The 23777-nt window shown below is 41.2% G+C and overlaps 1 protein-coding gene across 1 annotated transcript in view; it reads left to right on the forward strand.

The window, feature by feature from the left end:
- The window catches only part of atp6v1ba (ATPase, H+ transporting, lysosomal, V1 subunit B, member a), a 142729-nt gene that overhangs the window by 97919 nt on the left and 21033 nt on the right, over window positions 1-23777 (forward strand). Inside the window, exons 7-9 of the mRNA XM_061963922.1 lie at window positions 14437-14538; window positions 17402-17499; window positions 17583-17706. Of these exons, the coding sequence (XP_061819906.1) occupies window positions 14437-14538; window positions 17402-17499; window positions 17583-17706 (324 nt within the window). The remainder of the gene's footprint in view (window positions 1-14436; window positions 14539-17401; window positions 17500-17582; window positions 17707-23777) is intronic.

The following is a 23777-nucleotide window of genomic DNA, read 5'->3' on the forward strand; positions in this document are numbered from 1 at the left end:
CAAGGAGGCCGATGCTACAGGATGAATAGCTTTGCACTACTGTGTCAGATACTTTAACTCAAAGTTAGCAGACCTTTGAGTTAAAAGATCAATTTATTGTCTAAGAAGCAGCACCAAATAGATGAACAGTCATTTGATATTCTTGTGGTTCTTTTTCGAAATTACTGCTTTCCCACCCAAGGATCCTCATGTAGTTAAGAGATTCTGGAGAAAAATTGAATTTATGAAGCATTTTCTGAATGTCACAGATCACAGCAACCCCCTGAAACAAGCCAAAACTCCCATTCATGAATTAATCAAATCAGAACCAGTAAGTACAGTGTCATTCAGTGACATGCCATTGTACTTTGCTGAACAATCCACAAAAACAAGAACTAGCCTTTTATTTTTTGGCAGTGATGGTAGGTTTCCATTTTTTAAGGGAGGGGACTTAGACTTAGAAAATCTTTATTGTCCCCGAGGGGCAATTTAGTTTGCAGCAGTAGTCATTAAAAAACAAGGTTCAACAGTAAAACGAGGTACAACAGTAAAAAACAAGGTGCAACAGTAAAAACAAAGTACTGTACAACAGTAAAAACAAGATACAACAATAAAACAAGGTACAAATACATAAAATACATACAACATACAAACCATCATAAAAGCATTGAGCTAAAAACTAAAAACATTTGTAAAACAATAAAAACTAATCATCACACGTCGCTTCCCACTAAAGTGACTGCATAGCAGCTAAGCTTGTTTAAGAAGCTCATTTATAAAGGCAACAGCTGAGGGAACAAAGGATCTTGTGTATCTGTTGTTTTTGGCCTTTCTATTAGTAGGGGCGTACCTGCATCCTGAGGGTAAGAGTCTAAACTCTGAGAAGAGAGGGTGCTGAGGGTTGACCAGAATTGCCTTTGCCTTCTGGATGACTTTGGCCTGATAGATCTGGTTCAGGGGGTTCAAGGTAGTGCCTATGGTCTTTTGACACACCTTGATATACCACCCAATCTATTTTTATTGGCCACACTGAGGTTACCAAACCAGGAAGTGATGGAATAAGTTAAAATAGATTCAATACAAGATGAATAGAACATCCTCATCAGTGTCCTATCAACCTCAAAGCCCCTCAGTCTCCTAAAAAAAAACAGCCTCTGATTGGCCTTCTTACAAATACGGTCAGTGTTGGCATCAAAGATCAATTTATTGTCTAAAATTGTGCCTAGATACTTGTAATCATGGACTATCTCAACAGCAGAGCCATTAATGAGAATGGGTGCTTTGGCAGGGGGATCACGGCGAAAGTCAATGTACATCTCCTTCGTTTTATCGCCATTAAGCTCCAGGTACGAATCATCGCACCATTTTACGAAGTTCTCCAGAACTGGACCGTGGTCTAACTCTTTGTCCTGCAGGAGGCTGACTATGACCGAGTCGTCGGCAAACTTAATAATGTACCTTGACTGAAGTGTGCTCTGACAGTCATTTGTGTACAGTACAAACAGCAGGGGGGACAGGACCCGTCCCTGGGGTGATCCTGTGGAGCATAAGCGAGCATCAGACAGTGTACTATTAACACGGGTCCTCTGTGATCTTTAGGTGAGAAAGTCCACTAGCCAGCATATAGTACCAAAGTCAATATTGGACATATTCAGCAGTCTACAAGCCAGAATGTGTGGCTGCATGCAGTCAAACGCAGATGAAAAATCCACAAATCATAAGCGTGCATGTGTTTTATTTCCATCCAGATGCCCAACAACAAGGTGTAGTAATGTTGTTATGGCATCATCCACACCTTTCCTGGGCTGATAAGCAAACTGTAGTGGATCAATTGCATCCTGGGTCATGACCATTAAACTCTGCTTCACTATTTTCTCAAAGCTTTTCATCACCAGGGAGGTCAATGCCACAGGGCGGTAGTCATTCAGCCCCCTTGGTGATGGGACCTTTGCAACAGGTACTACAAGGGACTCCTTCCATAATTTGGGGACACAGTTCTGTGATAAAGACAGTTGGAAAATGTGAGAAAAAATGCCACATAAAAACAGACCACATTCTTTAAGTATCCATCCATCCATCCATCCATTTTCTACCGCTTATTCCCTTTGGGGTCGCGGGGGGCGCTGGAGCCTATCTCAGCCACTAATGCAGTCAGGCCCCTGGCTTTTCCTCACATTTATCTGCTCAAATGTTCTCCAGACATCCATTTCATTAATCTGAATCTGACTGCTCACAGGGGCACCTCTGAATTCAGATAGTTCATTACTGAAATCATGAGAATCAAATCTCAAATAGAACTGGTTTAACTCATCTGCTAGTACAGAATCAGGCTTGTGGGGGTTAGACAGACCTTTTTTGGAGTCTTGCATTCCGACCATGGACTTAATTCCCCTCCAAGCAGAGCGTGAACTACCATTTTTTAGTTCTTCCTCTACCTCATCTTTATACTGTAGCTTGGCCATTTTCATCTCTTTTTTGACCAGCTTGTGAGCTTCTCTTTGTTTTCCAATATCACCCTGATAAAAAGCCAACTTTTTCAAATTTAAGGAATTTTTAAGGGATTTGCTAACCCATGGCTTATTATTTGGGTGTACTTTAATTATCTTCCTCGGGATAGTCATTTCCTCACAAAATGTAATATAACTTGTCACAGTGTCACTCAGTTCTTTCAAGTCCTTACAAGAGTCTTTAAAAACATCCCAATTGGTGCTTTCATAGCAACCATTTAGTTCACGAATAGAGCCTTCGGTCCACACAGCCACCTCCTTGCACTCCACTTTTCCTCTCTTGAGGGCCGGTTTATACACAGGGGCCAGAATGATGCTGTTGTGATCAGATGAGCCTAATGGTGCTAGTCCGTAGGATTTGTAAGCGCCTTTTATGGTGCCATAGCACAGGTCCAGAATTTTTCCATGCCTAGTTGGGCAGGTTACATACTGGTAAAAGTGACCTAGGGACTTCTTAAGGCTACATGAATTAAAATCTCCCAATAGAAAATGGGGTGCTTCGGGGCTGATACTTTGAAGACGGTGCACAAGTTTAACAATTGTGGATGTTGCCTCTCCCATATTAGCTCTGGGGTGGATGTAGTTCATGAACAGTTGTGGGATTTCTCGCGGTAAATAAAACGGCCGCAGTGAGACACTTAAAAGTTCAATGCTCGGGGCAACATATAGTTTCCCGTACCATGACAGTCTTGCACCAGGTTGGGTTCACATACAAGCACACGCCTCCTCCCAGTGTTTTACCTGTCAGCTGTGCGTCTCTTTCGAGCCGAAAAGGCTGCCCGAAACCAGTGATTTCCAGGTCCTGGTTCAAGTCGTGATCCTTTAACCACGTCTCTGTAAGTGCAATCACACAAGCGTTCCTGTATTCGGATATGCACTTTACATGAGCTTGAAGCTCATCTACTTTATTTCTCAGTGATTGTGCGTTACTGAGAATGATGGAGGGAAGGGGTAAGCGGCGTAATCGAAGTCGGCGAAGCCGCTGTCGCACTCCTCCTCTCCGCCCTCGCTTCCTTGTCGAGACCGCTCCTCGCAGCACCGTGCGCGGCTTCCTCGTACGTGACGCCGCCCGCCTCCCGTCTCGGACTCTTGGTTTGCAGATCTCCGGCGGAATGTCAGCTGGTAAGGTCCCGACTTTTGAGCCTCTACAGCGGATCAAAAAGTCACGGCTGTATTGCAGTGGGTAGGGCTGCTGGCCGCTACACACGCTGTCAGTTCTCAGCTGTGACTGTCCCTCGGGCAACGCCATTCAGAGCTCCTCTCATTAGAGCCGCTCGGCCGCAAAGCCTGTGCGCTCATTAGCTCATGATGATAACACAAAGCACTTGATCGCACATGACAAACAGAATAAAACAAAAAGAAAAAAAAAGGAAAAACAACAGAGCGACTACTTTTGCATGTCGCTGCTCAGAGGCAGCGCCACTCAACAATCTGGTACTGTTCTTCTTTTTCTTGTGTATTATAATCACTCAGAAGCTGTCAGAAGTGAACATTGTTCTGAGAGACATATTTGTCCTCATGGTTCCTTTCATTAAGGTTTAACTCCAAGGCCTTCAACACATCTGTAACAGCAGACTGCAACACAATGCACAAAACTATGGCTGCCCCATCTATCTAAGTGAGGGTTGGCTGACTTTAATTTTCGCTTCCCATGATGACCTCCAGGGGAGCCAAAGCTAAGTGGCAGTCGTAGCCACTTTACAATTTTGAAGTGATGGTAATTTGCTGGCTAAATGGCTGAGGTGAGGCCACTTAAGAGCTGTGTTTCTTGTTGGAATGTGGGAGTTTTCAACTGCTATGAAGTCACGTGTGTAAGCCTGTTGTGTTTGTATATGTGCGTCAGAGTGTTGCGAATGCTAAAGCAGTGGTTATTCGTAGCTTGTTGACAATGAGTCAGAACTTAGAATTTTATAAGGTAATGATTGGACATCACTTTAGTTTAGGGGAGTACCATAATTTTGGAGGTGGTGACACACACACTAGGTCTATCGTATTAGCGTTGTGATGCGTGGGTTCATTCATTATTTGTGTGAGACCACAGCTATAAATTATAGTCTGGAGCACCACGCACCGAGGGTCTGACGGGGTATTCATATAGATATTGAAATCCCTTCATTATAATTATATAATCTGCGTGCGTCACTAGATCAGTGACAAACTCTGAAAATTCACTGATAAAGTCCAAAAAGGGCCCAGGGGGGCGATGGATAACAGCCAGATAGAGAGGTAGCGGTGTGACAGACCTCATAGTAAGCACCTTAAATGATTTATATGTATTACTTAGGTTAGGGGTAAGGTTAAGGTATTCATTGGATATTAATGCGACCCCTCCACCCCTTTTAAGGGGATGGGCAATATGTGCATTCGTATATTCAGGAGGAGATGCCTCGTTAAACGGGACAAATTCATCCAGTTTTAGCCAGGTTTCGCTGAGACCAATGACATCAAGATGGTTGTCTCTCATGACCTCATTTATTAATAACGTTTTGGGAGACAATGGTCTGATGTTTAAAAAGCCCACATAATAGGTAGTGGGCTGTTTTGAGGAATTTTTGTTTATGGTATCCGTAGTACTGATATTAATAATGTTACGTTATTTAGTGTAGTGCCCCTTGAATCATTTCAATCACATCTAGGAATTAATATGATGGGGATCTTGAGATTATTTGCTTGGTGCTGCGATAGATTTTCTGCGTCATAATTTGCCACCTCAGTAGAATGCATGTCCACCTCTGGCAGTCACTACAGAAAACGCATTATGTGAGTTGTGTATTATTCTACGAGAAATGCTATGTGTGCAGGAATTTTCCAGCCTGGCGCTGGTTAGGTCTAGCTTAACTGACTCCTCAGAGACTGTAATTGCCTGTGTCCGAGCTTGTTCTCGTGTAGTTAGTCAAGCTTGACTTAAATAGTGGTCTATATTTTAAAATAGAGCGATGGCGGCCTCCCAGTTAGGGTGAAGGCCGTCCCTCCTGCACCAGAAAGAGGGCCAATTATCAACAAACGTTAGTCCCTGTTCTCTTCAAAATCTCCTTGTCTTTTATTTACCAACAAAAAATAGCTTTATAGATCGCTCACAAAACTCTTAACTTGCTGGGATAAAAGTTTTGGATCATAAATTAATGTTTAAGATAGACAGTTTAAGTGTAAAACATACACACAAAATGTCTAAAATGTGTAGAAGATATAGCAGGCAGCAAACGATAAGGAAGCTTTTGGTGATGTTTCTTTCTGTATATATAATCATTTTTTTCTATTATTAGTTATTATAAATTAAAACAGCACAGTAATTTGACATTCAGCTTTTCATATTGTGTGTGGTTTTACTGCTATTAAGTGTATACTTTTAAGAGTGCGGTATAGACAAAGGTTAAGCATCAATACAGTATTTGTTTCCCAATTTGTTTTTAAATCATCGGTTTATGAGGTTAAAGTTACAAGGAATACTAAAAACATTGGTAACAAATTAATAAAAAATAAAATAAATTAATAAAATAAAAAGTTTATTCAATGTTATTGAAAAGAATATGCCTCAAAACCTTGCAACTATTTTAAAAAACGCTTCCTCATATTCAGGCATTTTAGCTCAAAAAAATCACAAACATTTTTTGGATGGACAGTCATGGTCAGTAAAGCAATTTTCTAAAACACAAATGCACGTACAGTATATTGATACATTTGTTTATCAATACTGTCTAGGTTTCTTTATTTTGACAATAAAGCACAAATACAGTTGCTGTCTGTAATGTAATTTACAGTAAGTTGGCAATGGTCTGATCACAAGCGTCTGACTAAGACAGCTCGAACAAATATGACCCGTGTAGCCCTCTTAATGACAACATACTTGTCGTGCCATCTGGATGGTGTGGAAATCTGGCTGGTTATTTCATTAAGCACATGTCACACAGGTCATTCATATGGGGGTCTGCTCTGTTCGCCAGCTGCTTCGTCCCAGAGTGCATGGAGGGGTTAGGCAGGATCAACGCACATTAAGCGTGAAATTCCTCTTCATTCATGCTACTTGTGCTCTTTTGTAGCAGGTTGCTTACTCTTGACTTTTTACAAAAGGTCTCAAACCTCTGCCTAATTGTTAAACACATCAAGCAAAAGAAATAGAGTGGATCTGGAAAGTATTCACAGCACTTCACTTGTTTTTCTTTTGTAATATTATAGCCATATTCCAAAACTGAATAATTAATTTTTGCCCTAAAATTTCTACTCACACTAGATACTCCAGAACAATTTTTTTAGAGCTTTCATTTGCAAATTCATTAAAAATTTAAAAAAATTAAAATCATGTGTACACAAGTATTCACAGTTTTTGCTTAATATGTTGTTGATGCACCTTTGGCAGCAATTATAGCCTCAAGTCTTTTTGAATTCGATGCCACAAGCTTGCCACAACTATCTTTGGGCAGTTTCGCCAATTCTTCTTTGCAGCACCTTTCAAGCTCCATCATGTTGGATGGGAAGTGTTGGTGCACAGCCATTTTCTCTCCAGAGATGTTCAATTGGATTCAAGTCTGGGCTCTGGCAGGACAGATTTGTCCTGAAGTCATTTATTTTAAAATCGTGGCTTGGGGGTTGTTGTCCTGTTGAAAGATAAACTGTCGCTTCAGGTCTGAGATCATTCAGGGTGTCTCTGTAAATTGCTGAATTCATCTTTCCCTCTATCCTGACTAGTCTTTTAGTTCCCCACATCATGATGCTGCCACCACCATGCTTCACTGTAGGGATGGTATTGGCCTGGTGATGAGCGGTGCCTAGTTTCCTCCAAACATGACACCTGGCATTCATGCCAAAGAGTTCAGTCTTTGTCTCATCAGACCAGATAATTTTGTTTCTCTTGGTCTAAGAGTCTTTCAGGTGCATTTCAGCAAACTCCAGGCGGGCTGCCTTGTGGGGTTTTTTTCACCAAGGAATGGTTGCCGTCTGGCCCCTCTACCATACTGGCCTGGTTAGTGGATTGCTGCAAATATGGTTGTCCTTCTTTAGAGGCCTACTGAAATGACATTTTTTTATTCAAACGGGGATAGCAGATCCATTTTATGTGTCATACTTGATCATTTCGCGATATTGCCATATTTTTGCTGAAAGGATTTAGTATAGAACAACGACGATAAAGTTCGCAACTTTTGGTCGCTGATAAAAAAAAAAGCCTTACCTGTACCGGAAGTAGCTTGACGTCACAAGTTGAAAGTCTCCTCACATTTCCCCATTGTTTACACAAGCAGCGAGAGCGATTCGGGCCGAGAAAGCGACGATAACCCCATTAATTTGAGCGAGGTTGAAAGATTCGTGGATGAGGAACGTGAGAGTGAAGGAGTAGAGTGCAGTGCAGGATGTATCTTTTTTCGCTCTGACCGTAACTTAGGTACAAGGGCTCATTGGATTCCAAACTCTCTCCTTTTTCTATTGTGGATCACGGATCTGTATTTTAAACCACCTCGGATACTATATCCACTTGAAAATGAGAGTCGAGAACGCGAAATGGACATTCACAGTGACTTTTATCTCCACGACAATACATCGGTGAAGCACTTTAGCTTTGGAGCTAACGTGATAGCATCGTGCTTAAATGCAGATAGAAACAAAAGAAATAAGCCTCTGACTGGAAGGATAGACAGAAGATCAACAATACTACCAAACTCTGGACCTGTAACCACACGGTTAATGATGTACCGCCTGACAAAGCCTAGCAATGCTGTTGCTAACGACGCCATTGAAGCTAACTTAGCTACGGGACTCGACAGAGCTATGATAAAAACATTGCTCTCCACCTAGCCAGCTCTCATCTGCTCATCAACACCGGAGCTCACCTGCGTTCCAGCGATCGACGGCGCGATGAAGGATTTCACCCGATGATCGGTGCGGTCGGCGGCTAGCGTCGGATAGCGTCTGCTAGCCAACTCAAAGTCCTCCTGGTTGTGTTGCTGTAGCCAGACGCTAATACACCGATCCCACCTACAGGTTTGTTCTTTGCAGTCTCCATTATTAATTGAACAAATTGCAAAACATTCACCAACACAGATGTCCAGAATACTGTGGAATTTTGCGATATAAACAGAGCTTTTTGTATTGGATACAATGGTGACCGAATACTTCAGTTTCAACCATCGACGTCACGCTTAAACGTCATCATACCTAGACGTTTTCAACCGGAAGTTTCCCGGGAAATTTAAAATTGCACTTTATGAGTTAACCCGGCATGTGTTGCAATGTTAAGATTTCATCATTGATATATAAACTAGCAGACTGCGTGGTCGATAGTAGTGGGTTTCAGTAGGCCTTTAGGGTTCTCCTTGCTCCACAGAGGAATGCTGTAGCTCTGACAAAGTGGAAAAAGTGAAGCGCTGTGAATACATTTCAATATATGACAATATATTACTTGTACAATATTACTACTAATACATTACTTACAATATATTAATTGTACAATATTACTTCTAATACATTACTTACAATATATTACTTGTACATAGGAATGTAACGATAATCAGTAATAATGATACACGCGGTAAAACTCTACCTTTAGGGTTACCGTTTTATATTAAAATCATTGAAAAACTGTGAGTGATATGCACTTTGATAAATTGACAGACTGACCGGTGCCAGCTCGCTAGCTTTAAAAGCTAACATGAAAACAAGAAACATTAACGTCTTTCCCCATTAAGAAACAACAAACCCCAATCCAAACTCATATAAACACACTACTCTATGAACAACCTAGTTATTAAATTTTGCACATTGAATCCACAAACTGTGCTCTCCTGGCACAGAGTGATCGTTGGAGGAAAAGAGAGTTTTTACGGTGTGTTCAAGGACTGCTGAACAGTGTAGGACGCCACTCAACGCCCACCAGAAAACCATATAGACATGTTTTATTTGTTACGCACTTTTCATTTAAATACATCTTAAAGTGCTACAGTACAAAACAATATTTAAAATGATAAAAACTAAGCCACTAAAACAGATAAAATACTAAGACTAAAACACACACAGTGAAGCAAAAGAAACACAAAACATGCAAAATGGGTTTTCTAATCTAACAGTGTGTCTATTTTAGTTATTTAAGAAAAAAAAGAATTTGCTTGAAAGATTTCAGTGTGTGTGTAAGTACTTTTTCAGCACATTCAACGATACCGTGATCATTATAACGGTGAAAATTTGGTCATAATAACCGTGATATGAAATTTTCATATTGTTACATCTCCACTTGTACTTCATCACTACTGCTATTTTACTTACAATATATTACTTGTACAATATCAGTACTAATACATTACTTACAATATATTACATTACTTACAGCATATTACTTGCACAATATTAGTACTACTACATTACTTACAATATATTTATTACTTGCACAATATCAGTGGTACTGCATTATTTACTCGCAGAGCTGGCCCAAGCCTCCATGGAGCCCGAAGCAAAATTTTATTTTGGAGCCCTATATTTCTCATTTTGGGGCTCTCTATTGATTTGTGGGCCCTCTATTTCAGCCAATAATATCCATTGTTGATCATTCACACACCTAATATGAACTCATTGAGGCTCTGGCAGTGTTGTTTACATTATCCTATTGTTAGCCTGGCATGTCTTTACGTTTGACATCCATCCATCCATCCATCTTCTTATCCGAGGTCGGGTAATGGGGGCAGTAGCCTAAGCAGGGAAGCCCAGACTTTCCTCTCCCCAGCCACTTCGTCCAGCCCTTCTTGGATCAATATAGCGTCCGCATTACTGAAGACGCCGCACTAATCCGCCTGTCGGATCTCACAATCCACTCTTCCCTCACTCATGAACAAGACTCCGATGTACTTGAACTCCTCCACTTGGGGCAGGGTCTCCTCCCCAACCCGGAGATGGCACTACACCCTTTTCTGGGCGAGAACCATGGACTCGGGCTTGGAGGTGCTGATTCTCATCCCAGTCGCTTCACACTCGGCTGCGAACCGATCCAGTGAGAGCTGAAAATCCTGGCCAGATGAAGCCATCAGTACCACATCATCTGCAAAAAGCAGATACCTAATCCTGCAGCCACTAAACCGGAACCCCTCAAGGCTCTGATTGTGCCTAGAAATTCTGTCCATAAAAGTTATGAACAGAATCGGTGACAAAGGGCAGCCTTGGTGGAGTCCAACCCTCACTGGAAACGTGTCCGACTTACTGCCGGCAATGCGGACCAAGCTCTGACACTGATCGTACAGGGAGCGGACCGCCACAATCAGACAGTCCGATACCCCATACTCTCTGAGCATTCCCCACAGGACTTTCCGAGGGACACGGTCGAATGCCTTCTCCAAGTCCACAAAGCACATGTAGACTGGTTGGGCAAACTCCCATGCACCCTCAATGACCCTGCCGAAAGTATGGAGCTGGTCCACAGTTCCACGACCAGGGCGAAAACCACACTGCTGAATCCGAGGTTCGACTATCCGGCGTAGCCTCCTGTCCAGTCACCTGAATAGACCTTACCGGGAAGGCTGAGGAGTGTGATGCCACGATAGTTGGAACACACCCTCTGGTTCCCCTTCTTAAAGAGAGGAACCACCACCCCGGTCTGCCAATCCAGAGATACCGCCCTCGATGTCCACGCGATGCTGCAGAGTCTTGTCAACCAAGACAGACCCACAGCATCCACAGCCTTAAAGGAACTTGCCACCGAGGAGCTTTTTAACTACCTCGGCAACCTCAGCCCTAGAAATAGGAGCACCCACCACAGATTCCCCAGGCACTGCTTCCTCATAGGAAGACGTGTTGGTGGGATGGAGGAGGTCTTCGAAGTATTCCCACAACATCTGCAGTCGAGGTCAGCAGAACACCATCCTCACCGTTGACAGTGCATTGCTTCCCCTTCCTGAGGCGGTGGCTGGTGGTCCAGAATCGCTTCGAAGCCGTCCGGAAGTCGTTTTCCATAGCTTCCCCGAACTGCTCCCATGTCCGAGTTTTTGCCTGAAGCCGCACACCGCTTGGCCTGTCGGTACCTGTCCACTGCCTCCGGAGTTCTATGAGCCAAAAGAACCCGATAGGACTCTTTCTTCAGCTTGACGCATCCCTCACCGTTGCTGTCCACCAACGGGTTCTAGGATTACCGCCACGACAGACACCAACTACCTTGCGGCCACAGCTCCAATCAGCCGCCTCGACAATAGAGGTGTGGGACATGGTCCACTCGGACTCAATGTCCAGCACCTCCCTCGTGACATGTTCAAAGTTCTTCCGGAGGTGGGAATTGAAACTCTCTCTGACAGGAGACTCTGCTAGACGTTCCCAGTAGACCCTCACAATGCGTTTGGGCCTGCCAGGTCTGTCCGGTATCCTCCCCCACCATCGCAGCCAACTTACCACCAGGTGGTGATAGGTAGAAAGCTCTGTCCCTCTCTTCACCCGAGTGTCTAAAACATGAGACCGCAAATCCGATGACACAACTACAAAGTCGATCATAGAACTGCGGCCTTAGGTGTCCTGGTGCCAAGTGCACATATGGACACCCTTATGTTTGAACATGGTGTTTGTTATGGACAATCTGTGACGAGCACAAAGGTCCAATAACAAAACACCACTCGGGTTCAGATCCGGGCAACCATTCTTCCCAATCACGCCTCTCCAGGTTTCACTGTCATTGCCAACATGAGTGTTGAAGTCCACCAGTAGGACAGGGGAATCACCCGGGGGAGCACTTTCCAGTACTCCCTCGAGTGTATCCAAAAAGGGTGGGTACTCTGATTTGCTGTTTGGTGCGTAAGCACAAACAACAGTCAGGACCCGTCCCCCCCACCTGAAGGCGGAGGGAAGCTACCCTCTCGTCCACTGGGTTGAACTCCAACATGCAGGCTTTGAGCCGGGGTGCAACAAGAATTGCTGCCCCAGCCCGTCGCCTCTCACTGCGCGCAACGCCAGTGTGGAAGAGAGTCCAGCCCCTCTCGAGAGAACTGGTTCCAGAGCCCTTGCTGTGCGTCGAAGTGAGTCCGACTATATCCAGCCGGAACTTCTCCACCTCGCCCACTAGCTCAGGCTACTTCCGCCCCTAGCGAGGTGACATTCCACGTCCCAAGAGCTAGATTATGTAGCGAAGGATCGGACCGCCAAGTGCCCTGCTTTCGGCTGCCACCCAGCTCACAACACACCCGACCTCTATGGACCCTCCCATGAGTGGTGAGCCCATTGGAGGGGGGACCCACGTTGCCTCTTCGGGCTGTGCCCGGCCGGGCCCCATGGGGACAGGCCCACCCACCAGGCGCTCGCCATCGTGCCTCAACTCTGGGCCTGGCTCCAGAGGGGGGCCCCAGTGATCTACACTAGCAATGCTCTTGCTAGCGTACATGTAGCATACATGCTTGCAGGTCAACAAATGTTTTGTCGATGATCTAAAGAATCGGATTCGACTATGACAAGCCTTGGTTGAAGACATCCTGGGTGCAACTGCATCTTACATGTTCATGTTTAATACTTGAATTCACAGTAAGACCTAACAGTTATGTTTTCTTTCATATGTCTGCTAGCAAAAATATCCCAGTCAACATCCTATCATCATCAGTTATTCTATGAAAGCAGGATATCACACTTATTTAAGTTCAAAGGCATGATCAACTCTGAGAAGGACAAGCAGTAGAAAATGGATGGATGAATTGCAGTATAATTACTGTAGATGTCAAGTCATAGCACAATTAGCTATGAGTAACAATAAATCCATGTTTTTCCCTGTATGTTATTGCAAAGAAGTACAGTTGTACCTCGGTTTTCGTAAGTAATCCGTTTGGTCATACGATAACCAAGATTTTATACGAAAACAAAACTGTGGTCAAAATATTTGTTAAAAATGTAATATTATGAAAATTGAGGTGTACGATCCAGGCACTTTTTTACCTAAAATTAACAACGTGCCCATGTTTTTCCCTTTTGTTTTAGTGCAAAGCAGCACAAGTACATTAGCATAAACGTTTTATTGAATTTTAAACACATCGTAAACATCCTGTTACTGTTTAAAATTTAGATGTGTGCATTACAGCTGACCACAACAGTTTCAAGTCACTGGTATTTGAAACCAAAAAATATGGAATTGCACTTCAGGAAGATAATAACTAACCAAGATCTATGACTTATTGTAACTCTATTTTTATAACTAACACTATTTGGCCAACAAATAAGTAGCTGGATTTTACTGCTGCATCACTGGCGTCTAGCCTCCGAGTGACAGGTCTTTTCATCTAACCCATCGGTGATTCATTTATTTTTAGTCTGTCGACCTTACTTGATGTCATATTTTTCCTAGTGGCACTGTATATTATATTGATGGATTTGTAGCAAACACACCTAGTTCACTAGTGAATTACTAGAGGTGATCCATTTTTCTAAAACTTTACACTATGTATCCACTTTTCGTTTTTTAGGGCTGTGTGGTGAGCAGAAATGGAATAACCGTATTAGTTTTATGCTACCGATTCTGATATCTGCTGAAACCAATAACAATCATATATATTCTTTGTACATCTTTATGGTCAGTGCAAATTGACAGCATAATGATATAAACACAATATTTAATACCACATTTTTTAGGGAAACAGCTCTACACTGGGTATGACCATATACAGTTAGCTGCAAGCCGCCACTGTCAGTCAAAGTACCGAAATAAATCAAGTATCAGCCAGATGAGATTGGCTTTTGTGATCGACATTGGCCGATCAAATTTTTTTTTGACGGAAATCTGCGAAGTGCATTGGCAATAAATCTGAAATATCAAGAATCTAAATAAAAATATGCAAAATGCTAATTCTCCTGATGTGTCTAGCCAAAGTCCGAAGTAAATTAGCAAGCAATGGTTAATTTAAATTATGGATAGGTTATGTCGACCGAAGTCAGTCAGTCCAAGCAGTGGACTGACTGAGTTGTTTCCAGTTTCCAATGTGTTACTGTTGCTCTAAACAGGTTTCATTTCTGTCTTCAGATTGCGGCCCAGATCTGTCGACAAGCCGGCCTGGTGCAGAAGTCCAAGGATGTGATGGACTACAGCTCGGAAAACTTTGCCATTGTGTTTGCTGCCATGGGGGTAAGCATGAAAACAGAGACTTTCAGTTGACATGTTTTTGATCAAGCACATCTGTGTTGCTAATCCAGCGCTTAACCCTTACGTGGCAGCCAGCCTCCCTTCTCCCACCCTCATTATTCATGAGGTGATTTAACCTTTAAATCACTCTTGTTACTTCTGCACCTCTAAGCATATCCTCCCGCCTCGTAGAGGTTACTAATTCAAGAGCCCCTTAACACTGTCATCCTGCCAGTATCAAATTCTCTCCCCTCAGCTGCCCCTCTCGTCTGTCTTTTGTGACAGCTTGACCTTTTCCAAACTCACAATTTGCTTCACTTGTTCAACATTTCATCCCCCACATCCACATGAACACAAGACACGTCTTGCCTGATTCCAGTACAGTATTAAATGCACTAACTGCACACTACACAAACTGTAGAATGTTCACAATATTATGTTAGACTCTTACTATTATGTTGGATCCACTATGGACTGGACTCTCACAATATTATGTCAGACCCACTCGACATCCATTGCATTCGGTCTCCCCTAGAGGGGGGGGGTTACCCACATATGCGGTCCTCGCCAAGGTTTCTCATAGTCATTCACATCGACGTCCCACTGGGGTGAGTTTTTCCTTGCCCTTATGTGGGCTCTGTACCGAGGATGTCGTTGTGGCTTGTGCAGCCCTTTGAGACACTTGTGATTTAGGGCTATATAAATAAACATTGATTGATTGATTGATTGATTTTATTTAGTCACTTGTCATCCATAAGAATGTTTTATTACCTAAGACAAAAAGTGTATTTTAAATTCGAAGCTATTACTGTCTATAAGGGCTGATCAGAGTTTGTCCACCAAGGGCCGCATGCTGAAAAATTTAAAGGATGCGGGGCGTCTTTATGTTTTAAATTGTTTTTAATCAGGTTACAAACAACACAATGTTTTGTTACTATTTGTTTAGGACACATGAGACATGGATGTCTACTTTGCCTTTCAGTCTAGTTATTTCAGACATAATCCAGTTACCTCTATTTACATCCGCACTGGTATCGATACCCATTACTACACTTTGGACACCCTTGGTCTGTGTAATTAAAATATATAAATGAAGGCTTTCATTTTTACATTTAAATGTCAAAATACTGACTTTCCTTTTAGAGCAGATTAATTATCATTATTTAAATAATACACGAGTAGTTTAAATTCCTGTGACTTTTTGATTGTGTTTACTGATATTATTGTGCTAATGTGGTCTAACAGCTATTTTTGATCACAATTACTCATGCTTACAGTAAAAGATAAGCAACATGTAATACGCTATATTTTCTAATTGTCGTGCTCAAAAACTTTTGAGCACATGTTTTGGAGACATGGTTAAAGTTAGTAATCGATGAGTGACTGGCTGAGTTATTAACTGATTAACTGTGCCACTGGAGGGACACTTTTCCATGTTTTTTTTATGGAAAATTATTTTACAACTAATCTTGCTCAAATTTTAGAGGCGTGTATGTCCTTATCACTTCAAACTGTGTGCTCAGATTAGTAACTGTTTGAAAACTACATTATCTCACATGAATGTTTTTCACCTTTAATAACATACACTTTTTGGGCCATTCCACCAAATCAGCGTCATTTGCTTGTTGGAACTCTGAAAATAAATTTAGATGTCAGTCTTTTTTAAACTCTAAATATGGTAATACAAATGTTGATCTACTGAAAATGTGTATTGCTCCATCTCAGACAACCTTGTTTCATTCTTCTGCAAGGTTCCTAAGCTGAAGATGACTCATTTAAAAAGGTTGTTTGCAACCTTTATGCGGCTTCCTATGCGGTTGTTCGAAAGTATTTTAAGCATTATATCCTTTCCTTTACCGGCTTTTAGCACGTAATGATGTACACTATGACCTACGTAACAAACATGCACACGTGTTAGCTTGTTGATGTGTTGTGGTGTTTAGTGTGTTGTCAGCTAATGATAGCAATTTCTGTAGCTAAAGTTAGCCATCATATGTATGTTTTGTCATAACACCAACAAGACTGCAAATTGTTAGTTGCTTCTCTTGGACTCTTTTTGTGTGTGTGCAAACACTCCCTGCATGTATGTGTACAAGACAACGGTGAGTGTCAGCAATGAACCACATGCTTTTTTCTCGGGACAGCAACCAATATTTATTATGTAAAGTTAGTAATTGTTAAAATTTTAATAAGATAGCTGGTGGTGTTTTTCGTATATATTTTTTGGTTTAAGAAATATAACTTTAAGCAAGTTGCAAATCCAAACCCCATTAATTAACATGACTTAAAGTAACAGGGGTGTGTTCTTAGCATAGAATTGTCAAATACTGTACATGAAATATATCAACATGACAGTTATGCTATTAGCATGTTGACAAAAAGCACATTACAGTGATTCAACTAAGGAATATTTAAAACATTAACAAATTACATGGAAACTATTTAGTTTACAGGACTCTGCTGGGATTTGAAACCACCCATTTATTTCTTCCAATAACCAAAGTAATTTCAATTAATAATTTTTAATTATATTCATTGAATATGTAATCCGATCAATGTGCACATGTTGCTTAATAAAACACGTATTTTACATTAACTTTATTGTGAATTGTATTTCCTAATTAATGGAATGTTCTTTTTGCATACACCGTCATGTTAATTGGTTTATTGGCGTCTCTTATTGATATGGAATGGTCACTTTCAGGGATGTCAAAGATCCAATCAGCATATACTGTCTGATGCTCCTTGTTGTACACTTGTAACCAATGTTTCAATGAATGGGTATCTGTTTTGTTTTGGATTTAATCAGAAGGACTCAAAGCTTATTTATAATGATGCTCATTGTACTTTTCCACTTGTCCCACAGGTCAACATGGAAACTGCTCGTTTTTTCAAGTCTGATTTTGAGGAAAATGGCTCCATGGATAATGTTTGCCTCTTTTTGAACCTGGCCAATGATCCCACGTAAGATGATCAGCTCTCGTGACTTTATTAGAACACTTTTCAACATACATTATTTATACTTCCCTCATTCTGTTGACGCTCAGGATTGAACGCATCATCACCCCTCGCCTTGCATTGACTACAGCTGAGTACCTGGCCTACCAGTGTGAGAAACACGTGCTGGTCATTCTCACCGATATGAGTTCTTATGCTGAGGCTCTGAGAGAGGTAACACTTTGACCCCATCCTGGATTTTCTTAATCATTGTTTAATATTCAACACCTTTGAGACCAAATTGACCAACAGCTTTATGTTTGAATGCAGCAAAGGTGCCGTGTGTATATAAATAACCAACAAACCGGTTATTCCACACATACCATGAAGGATGGATTTGTCATTACTATATGTTACCCTATGTAGATACATTTAGACAATACGGGATTAAGCAGGGGAGAGGGAGGAGTATATTTATAGCTAGAATTTACTGAAATTCAAGTATTTTTTATATATGTTTATATATATATATATATATATATATATATATATATATATATATATATACAGTATATATACATATATATATATACAGTATATATACATATAAATAAAAGAAATACTTGAATTTCAGTGTTCATTTATTTACATATATACACACATAACACTCCTCACTCACTCATTGTTGTATTTGAAAGTGCAATGCTTTGCAGCCAGTAGCACACAGCCTTTGAAGGAGCATAGGTATGGGCAGTGTAATATTCTGGGTTGGAGTCAATAACCAGGCGAGGTGATGAAGTTACGTCTCTTTACTTCATACTTCAGAACCGACTCCCACACTTGCCGTCAGGGTGCGCAATACAACGTAAACCATTGGCCAACCAAAATGTAACCACAGAACACTATACCCCACATTCACCAGGAGATGGCAACAAACAACTTAGATCACTCTATTACAGGCAGCATCTGTGAAATTTAATTTGCAGGAAGGGAGTGAGTTTAGGGTTGAATTGTCCATCATCGTTCTATTCTCTGTCACTCGTCGTCGCCATGACTGTGTCTTCTTCGTTCTTCTGCTTCGTCTCCTTCTTGTTGTGTGTGCAGTGGTGCACTCGCCAAAAGCCGTAGATGTTGTGACTGGGCCGGCACGTTGTTTATTTGAAGGAAAAGCGGACGTGACGACAGGCTGTCTTCACTCAGGTCCGCACGGACCTGGAGGGGGCGTGCCTTAAGTCCGGCTGGAAATCGGGAGAAATTCGGGAGAATGGTTGTCCCGGGAGATTTTCGGGAGAGGCACTAAAATTCGGGAATCTCCTGGAAAATTCGGGAGAATTGGAAGTATGGCAATCAAATGTCTAAGGTCTCCAAGAACAGATTGTCAGAGAGAGAAAATAATATTGTGATGATATGAGAAAGTTCAAAGAAGAAATAAAGATTCTCAGTGAAGACAACACAGCAGGTAAACAAGAGATAAATATACTGTTAGAGGAGAATGCAGCATTGCGACAATGGTTGAATGCTTAGCAACAGGATTACACCTATTGGAAGAACAGCAGTGTTGTGGAGAATATCAAAAAGGAGATGGCAGCATTGCGTCAACAGTTTAATACCAGGAAACAAGATAACATTCATCAGGAGAACGTCAGTGTTGTGGAGAATTTCAAAGAGGAGATGGCAGCATTGCACCAACTATTGAATGCCAGCCAACAAGATAAAACCGATCTAGGGAATATCATCCATCCATCCATTTTCTACCGCTTATCCCTTTCGGGGTTTCGGGGGGTGCTGGAGCCTATCTCAGCTACAATCGGGCGGAAGGCGGTGTACACCCTGGACAAGTTGCCACCTCATCACAGGGCCAACACAGATAGACAGACAAAATTCACACTCACATTCACACATGAGGGCCAATTTAGTGTTGAATGCCAGGCAACAAAATAAAACCGATTTGGGGAATATCAGTGTTTTGGAAAACCTCAAAGGGGACATAGATAATTTTACATGACAGAATGACATAATCATTGCAGGTCTGAGCATCACTCCTCAATCCTATCCTAGTGCAGTTGACAACATAAGAGAACCAGATGACATGGATGCTGCTTCAACGGAGAAACAAGTGGTCAACTTCCTCCAAGTATAGGACATTGATGTCAATATTAACACAATTGATGCGTGCGTTTCACTTATCATGAAGCTTGCCAACAGGAAATCCAAAATGGCACTGCTGAAACAGGGAAAGAAGCTGAAGGGAACAAATGTGTAGCTGAACTAGCGCCTCACTAAATGCAATGCTGATATTGCCAAGAAAGCACGAGACCTGTGGAACCAGGGGAACATTGAGGGAACTTGGAGCGCCAACTGCAAAATCTACATCAAGCTCAATGGAGGTTCAGAAGCAAAAGTACTTTTTGTCAGAGACATCAAGGTGATTAAAGCTCACAGCGCTTTGACAACAAATACAACGATAATGGAGTCTGACAGAAAACAAACATCGACATTCAATTTCAACACTACAACGTTCCAAGGGATTACTGAACAAGAAGATCTGTATTAAGGAGCACATTCATCCACATTTACATTGATAGAGCAACACAAAAGATTGCTAAACAGGAACATATGGAACTGAAAACCTTCTGTAAGATGGATCATAACTGCCTGGAATTGGAGAAAGATATACCGTAGATCCAGATACACTTTTTTTCTCCCACATCAGGAAAAATGTTTTTTATTATACAGTATATTAGCAACAATAAATCCGACCACAAACTGTTGATAATGCATTTCAACAGCATAAACTTGTACCCAAACTACAACAACGTAAATTGTTTTTGGAACAATTCAACAAACCCTTCAAAGTGATTGCTATATCAGAAACATCAATAGATGCTAAAAAAAAAAGAATAGATTTTGATCTGGAAGGATATGAGCTAAATTACATCAACAAAACCAACAACGGAGGAGGAATGATGAAGAACTTGAACTACAACAATAAACACAATAACAGGACATACATTAAAGTTAAAGTTAAAGTTAAAGTACCAATGATTGTCACACACACACTAGGTGTGGCGAAATTATTCTCTGCATTTGACCCATCACCCTTGATCACCCCCTGGGAGGTGACGGGAGCAGTGGGCAGCAGCGGTGGCTGCGCCCGGGAATCATTTTGGTGATTTAACCCCCAATTCCAACCCTTGATGCTGAGTGCCAAGCAGGGAGGTAATGGGTCCCATTTTTATAGTCTTTGGTATGACTCGGCCCGGGATTTGAACTCCCAACCTACCGATCTCAGGACGGACACTCTAACCACTAGGCCACTGAGGGAACAAATGAACCCCATAAAGAAAGGGTCTTTGAGTCTGGATGTATGTGATCTAATTGATCTGTAGCGCCTTCCAGAGGATAACATTTGGGACCAGTGGTTTGCCAGGTTAAGAGGAGTCTTTAGCAATATTCCTAGATCTGCTGAAGTGGCAAGAGAAAGCTATATCCTCCACGGATGGTAACTGCCAGCCAATAATCTTTTCAGCTGCTCTAGCCACTCTCTGAAGGGCTTTTTCATTTGTTGTGCAGCAGTCTGTGTACCATGTTGAGACACAGTAGGTCAGGATGGTTTAAATGTATTTGCTGCAATGTTTATAGCATCAAGAAAACATTGCTAATTAGTAGGAATGCAAGACGCTTCTCAAGACCGATACAGATAACTGATAATCGATTTATGTGTATTTTTTATTAAAGGTAGAATTTTGTGTAATTTGTGCACACCTGGAGGTAAGACAAAGTCAAACAAAGATGAATTTGAGAAAGTGTACATGTAGATATTTAAATAAAAAAATCAGTATCTTCAAAGATGGTAAAGTGCCAGTCGTACAGCGCCATCATTTCCATGATGAAATCAAGAATCATTTTAGTCCTCGGGCAAACTTTTTAACTTTTCAAGCGCCGTGGCGATAGGAACAAGTCCAGGGCCTTTGTTCTTTCAGCAAGCGTCTTCACAGGCTTTCAAAACACAGATTGTCGTAGCGATTTCAGTTGGCTAAGGTTTTTTCCCCCTCCTCACTGAATGTTTTGGTGCAAATATGTGAAAAGTATTCTTCTGAAACAGCAGGAAGTCAGACACAACTGACGCCATATCTGTTTTCAATTAACTCAGAGAAAGTTTAGGACAAGCTACAGTGCGACAGGTAGGAGAAAGGTGCGGATGATTTGCTCACCCTTACCCACATACAGCACAGTACGAGTAACACGACCCCCACCCCCCACCCCATTTTTTGGAATCAGTTATCAAAGCTATTTTTATAATTTCTTATAGATTTATATGTATGACGTCATAATTCCTCGTATCAGCCCGATAACTATGTCTGATATTAATTTTGTACCAGTATGAACGGGATACATACTTTTTTTGAAGGCTGCATATTCTTCAGCAACAACATACTGTATTTGAATATCGCTAAATATTGAAACTAAAAATTGCTGGACAATAAGGAAGTAGATACATCTAGCTCTGCTAATCAATAAAACATTAACTTTCCACAATAAAACAAAAGCAGACATGAATTGTAGATGGCCCCAACATATTTGGCTTTCAACAGGAGATCAACTGCAAAAACTAAACTTATATATCATATGTTATAAACTAATTGCCTGATAACACAGATAATCAACAATCACATTCATTCATTCATTTATGTCCATCAAATACGTTATTCAGCCACAAATAAGTCTAACATTGTCTTTAATCAATTAATATTAAATGTATGTTCTATACAGATGTAAAGAAATTATATACTTACACTTGCCAACCTTGAGGCCTCAGAATTAGAGAGATATTCAAAATAACAGTCCACAGTAACAAACTAAAGTAACAAATTAAATAGCTGCCCAGAGTACCCGTGCAAATAGTGGATGGTGATGATAGTTCAATCAATAAAATAAATGATAACAAAAATAAAATAATTAAAAAACATGCACCTGGTGATAGGTTGATTGGCAACATTAGATTGGCCCTAGTGTGTGAGTGTGAATGTTGTCTATTTTGTGTTAGAAAATGGATGGATGGATGGAAAAACAAAAAAAAGGCATGAATTGCATAGATTAGCCATCAACCTATGCAACGTTAATAAAAACAAAAAACATACATTGCATAGATTAGCCATCAATCTATACTTTTCAAATGTTCTTGTAATCAGACCAATCTATGCAATGTACGCTAGGAAAAAAAGTAATCATCAAAAGGAAATTAAAACATAGACTAGACAACAACAGATACGGATACAAACAGACAGAAGAGGCGTATTCCCTCCTTTTACCCGCCATGTCTTAGACATGATGTTTCTTCTTCTTCTTCTGTTCTGATTGTTACTCTTGACTTCAAGGTGAAACTGTTATTTTTGTCCACCTGAAAACAGCGCCTAGTGAAGGTTGGTGTAGAAATATTGTTGTCCGGGTGGAAATGTGGAGAAATTCGTGAGAATGGTGACCACGGGAGATTTTCTAGAGAGCCACTGAAATTCCAGACTCTCCTGGGTAAATCGGTAGGGTTAGCAAGTATGGCTGTACTTTGTATTTGTATTTCTACTCCTTATGAGTGTATATGAAGTGTGGTCCACTGATGTCTAATCTTTTAAATATTGTGAAAATCATTTCTTCTTCTGACAGTATGATGCACTCCATCACATTGACATTTTTTATATCTGGCTTGCATATTTATTAGAATACTTTACCATCTGGGCAGTTGCTGCTAAGTGAACGAGTTATTCCATTGTTTGCCCGCCAAGCAAAAACCGAAAGTGCCTCTATGTTACATGGTTTCATCACAGCCGTAACACAGAGGTTCTATTACGTTCACATGCTTTCATAATGTTTGTTGCTAATGTCAAAACGTGCATCAAATGATGTGAAATATTAACCCAAATATGACTCCATAAAGTCTAGTTCTCTGTGTTTTTGTTGGAAATACCAGAACAAAATTATCAGCCATTTACTCTTACAAGAAAAAGCTGCCACCCACACCACTGACCCCCCTCTTTATGCTTCCCTGTTTACACTTTTTTTCCCTACGCATTGCTTTTTGTAAGAAGTCAGGCCCTTGCTATTCGCTCCTTTGTATCGCTGTACCAATCTTTTTATATTGTAAGCTTTTCTTCCTCAATACATTGGTAGCACATTGCTGGATTAGTGTTTACCCCGACCTTGAACTGTGTGTTGAACTGTGTGTTGCGAAGGTGTTTTTTACAGCTTACTAAGACCCTGAAGGACAGTCGTATTTAGCTTTGGCTTCTTATTCATGTGTGCAAAGGTTG

This window comes from Nerophis lumbriciformis, linkage group LG02 (genome assembly GCF_033978685.3).
Source record: "Nerophis lumbriciformis linkage group LG02, RoL_Nlum_v2.1, whole genome shotgun sequence".
NCBI lineage: Eukaryota > Metazoa > Chordata > Actinopteri > Syngnathiformes > Syngnathidae > Nerophis > Nerophis lumbriciformis.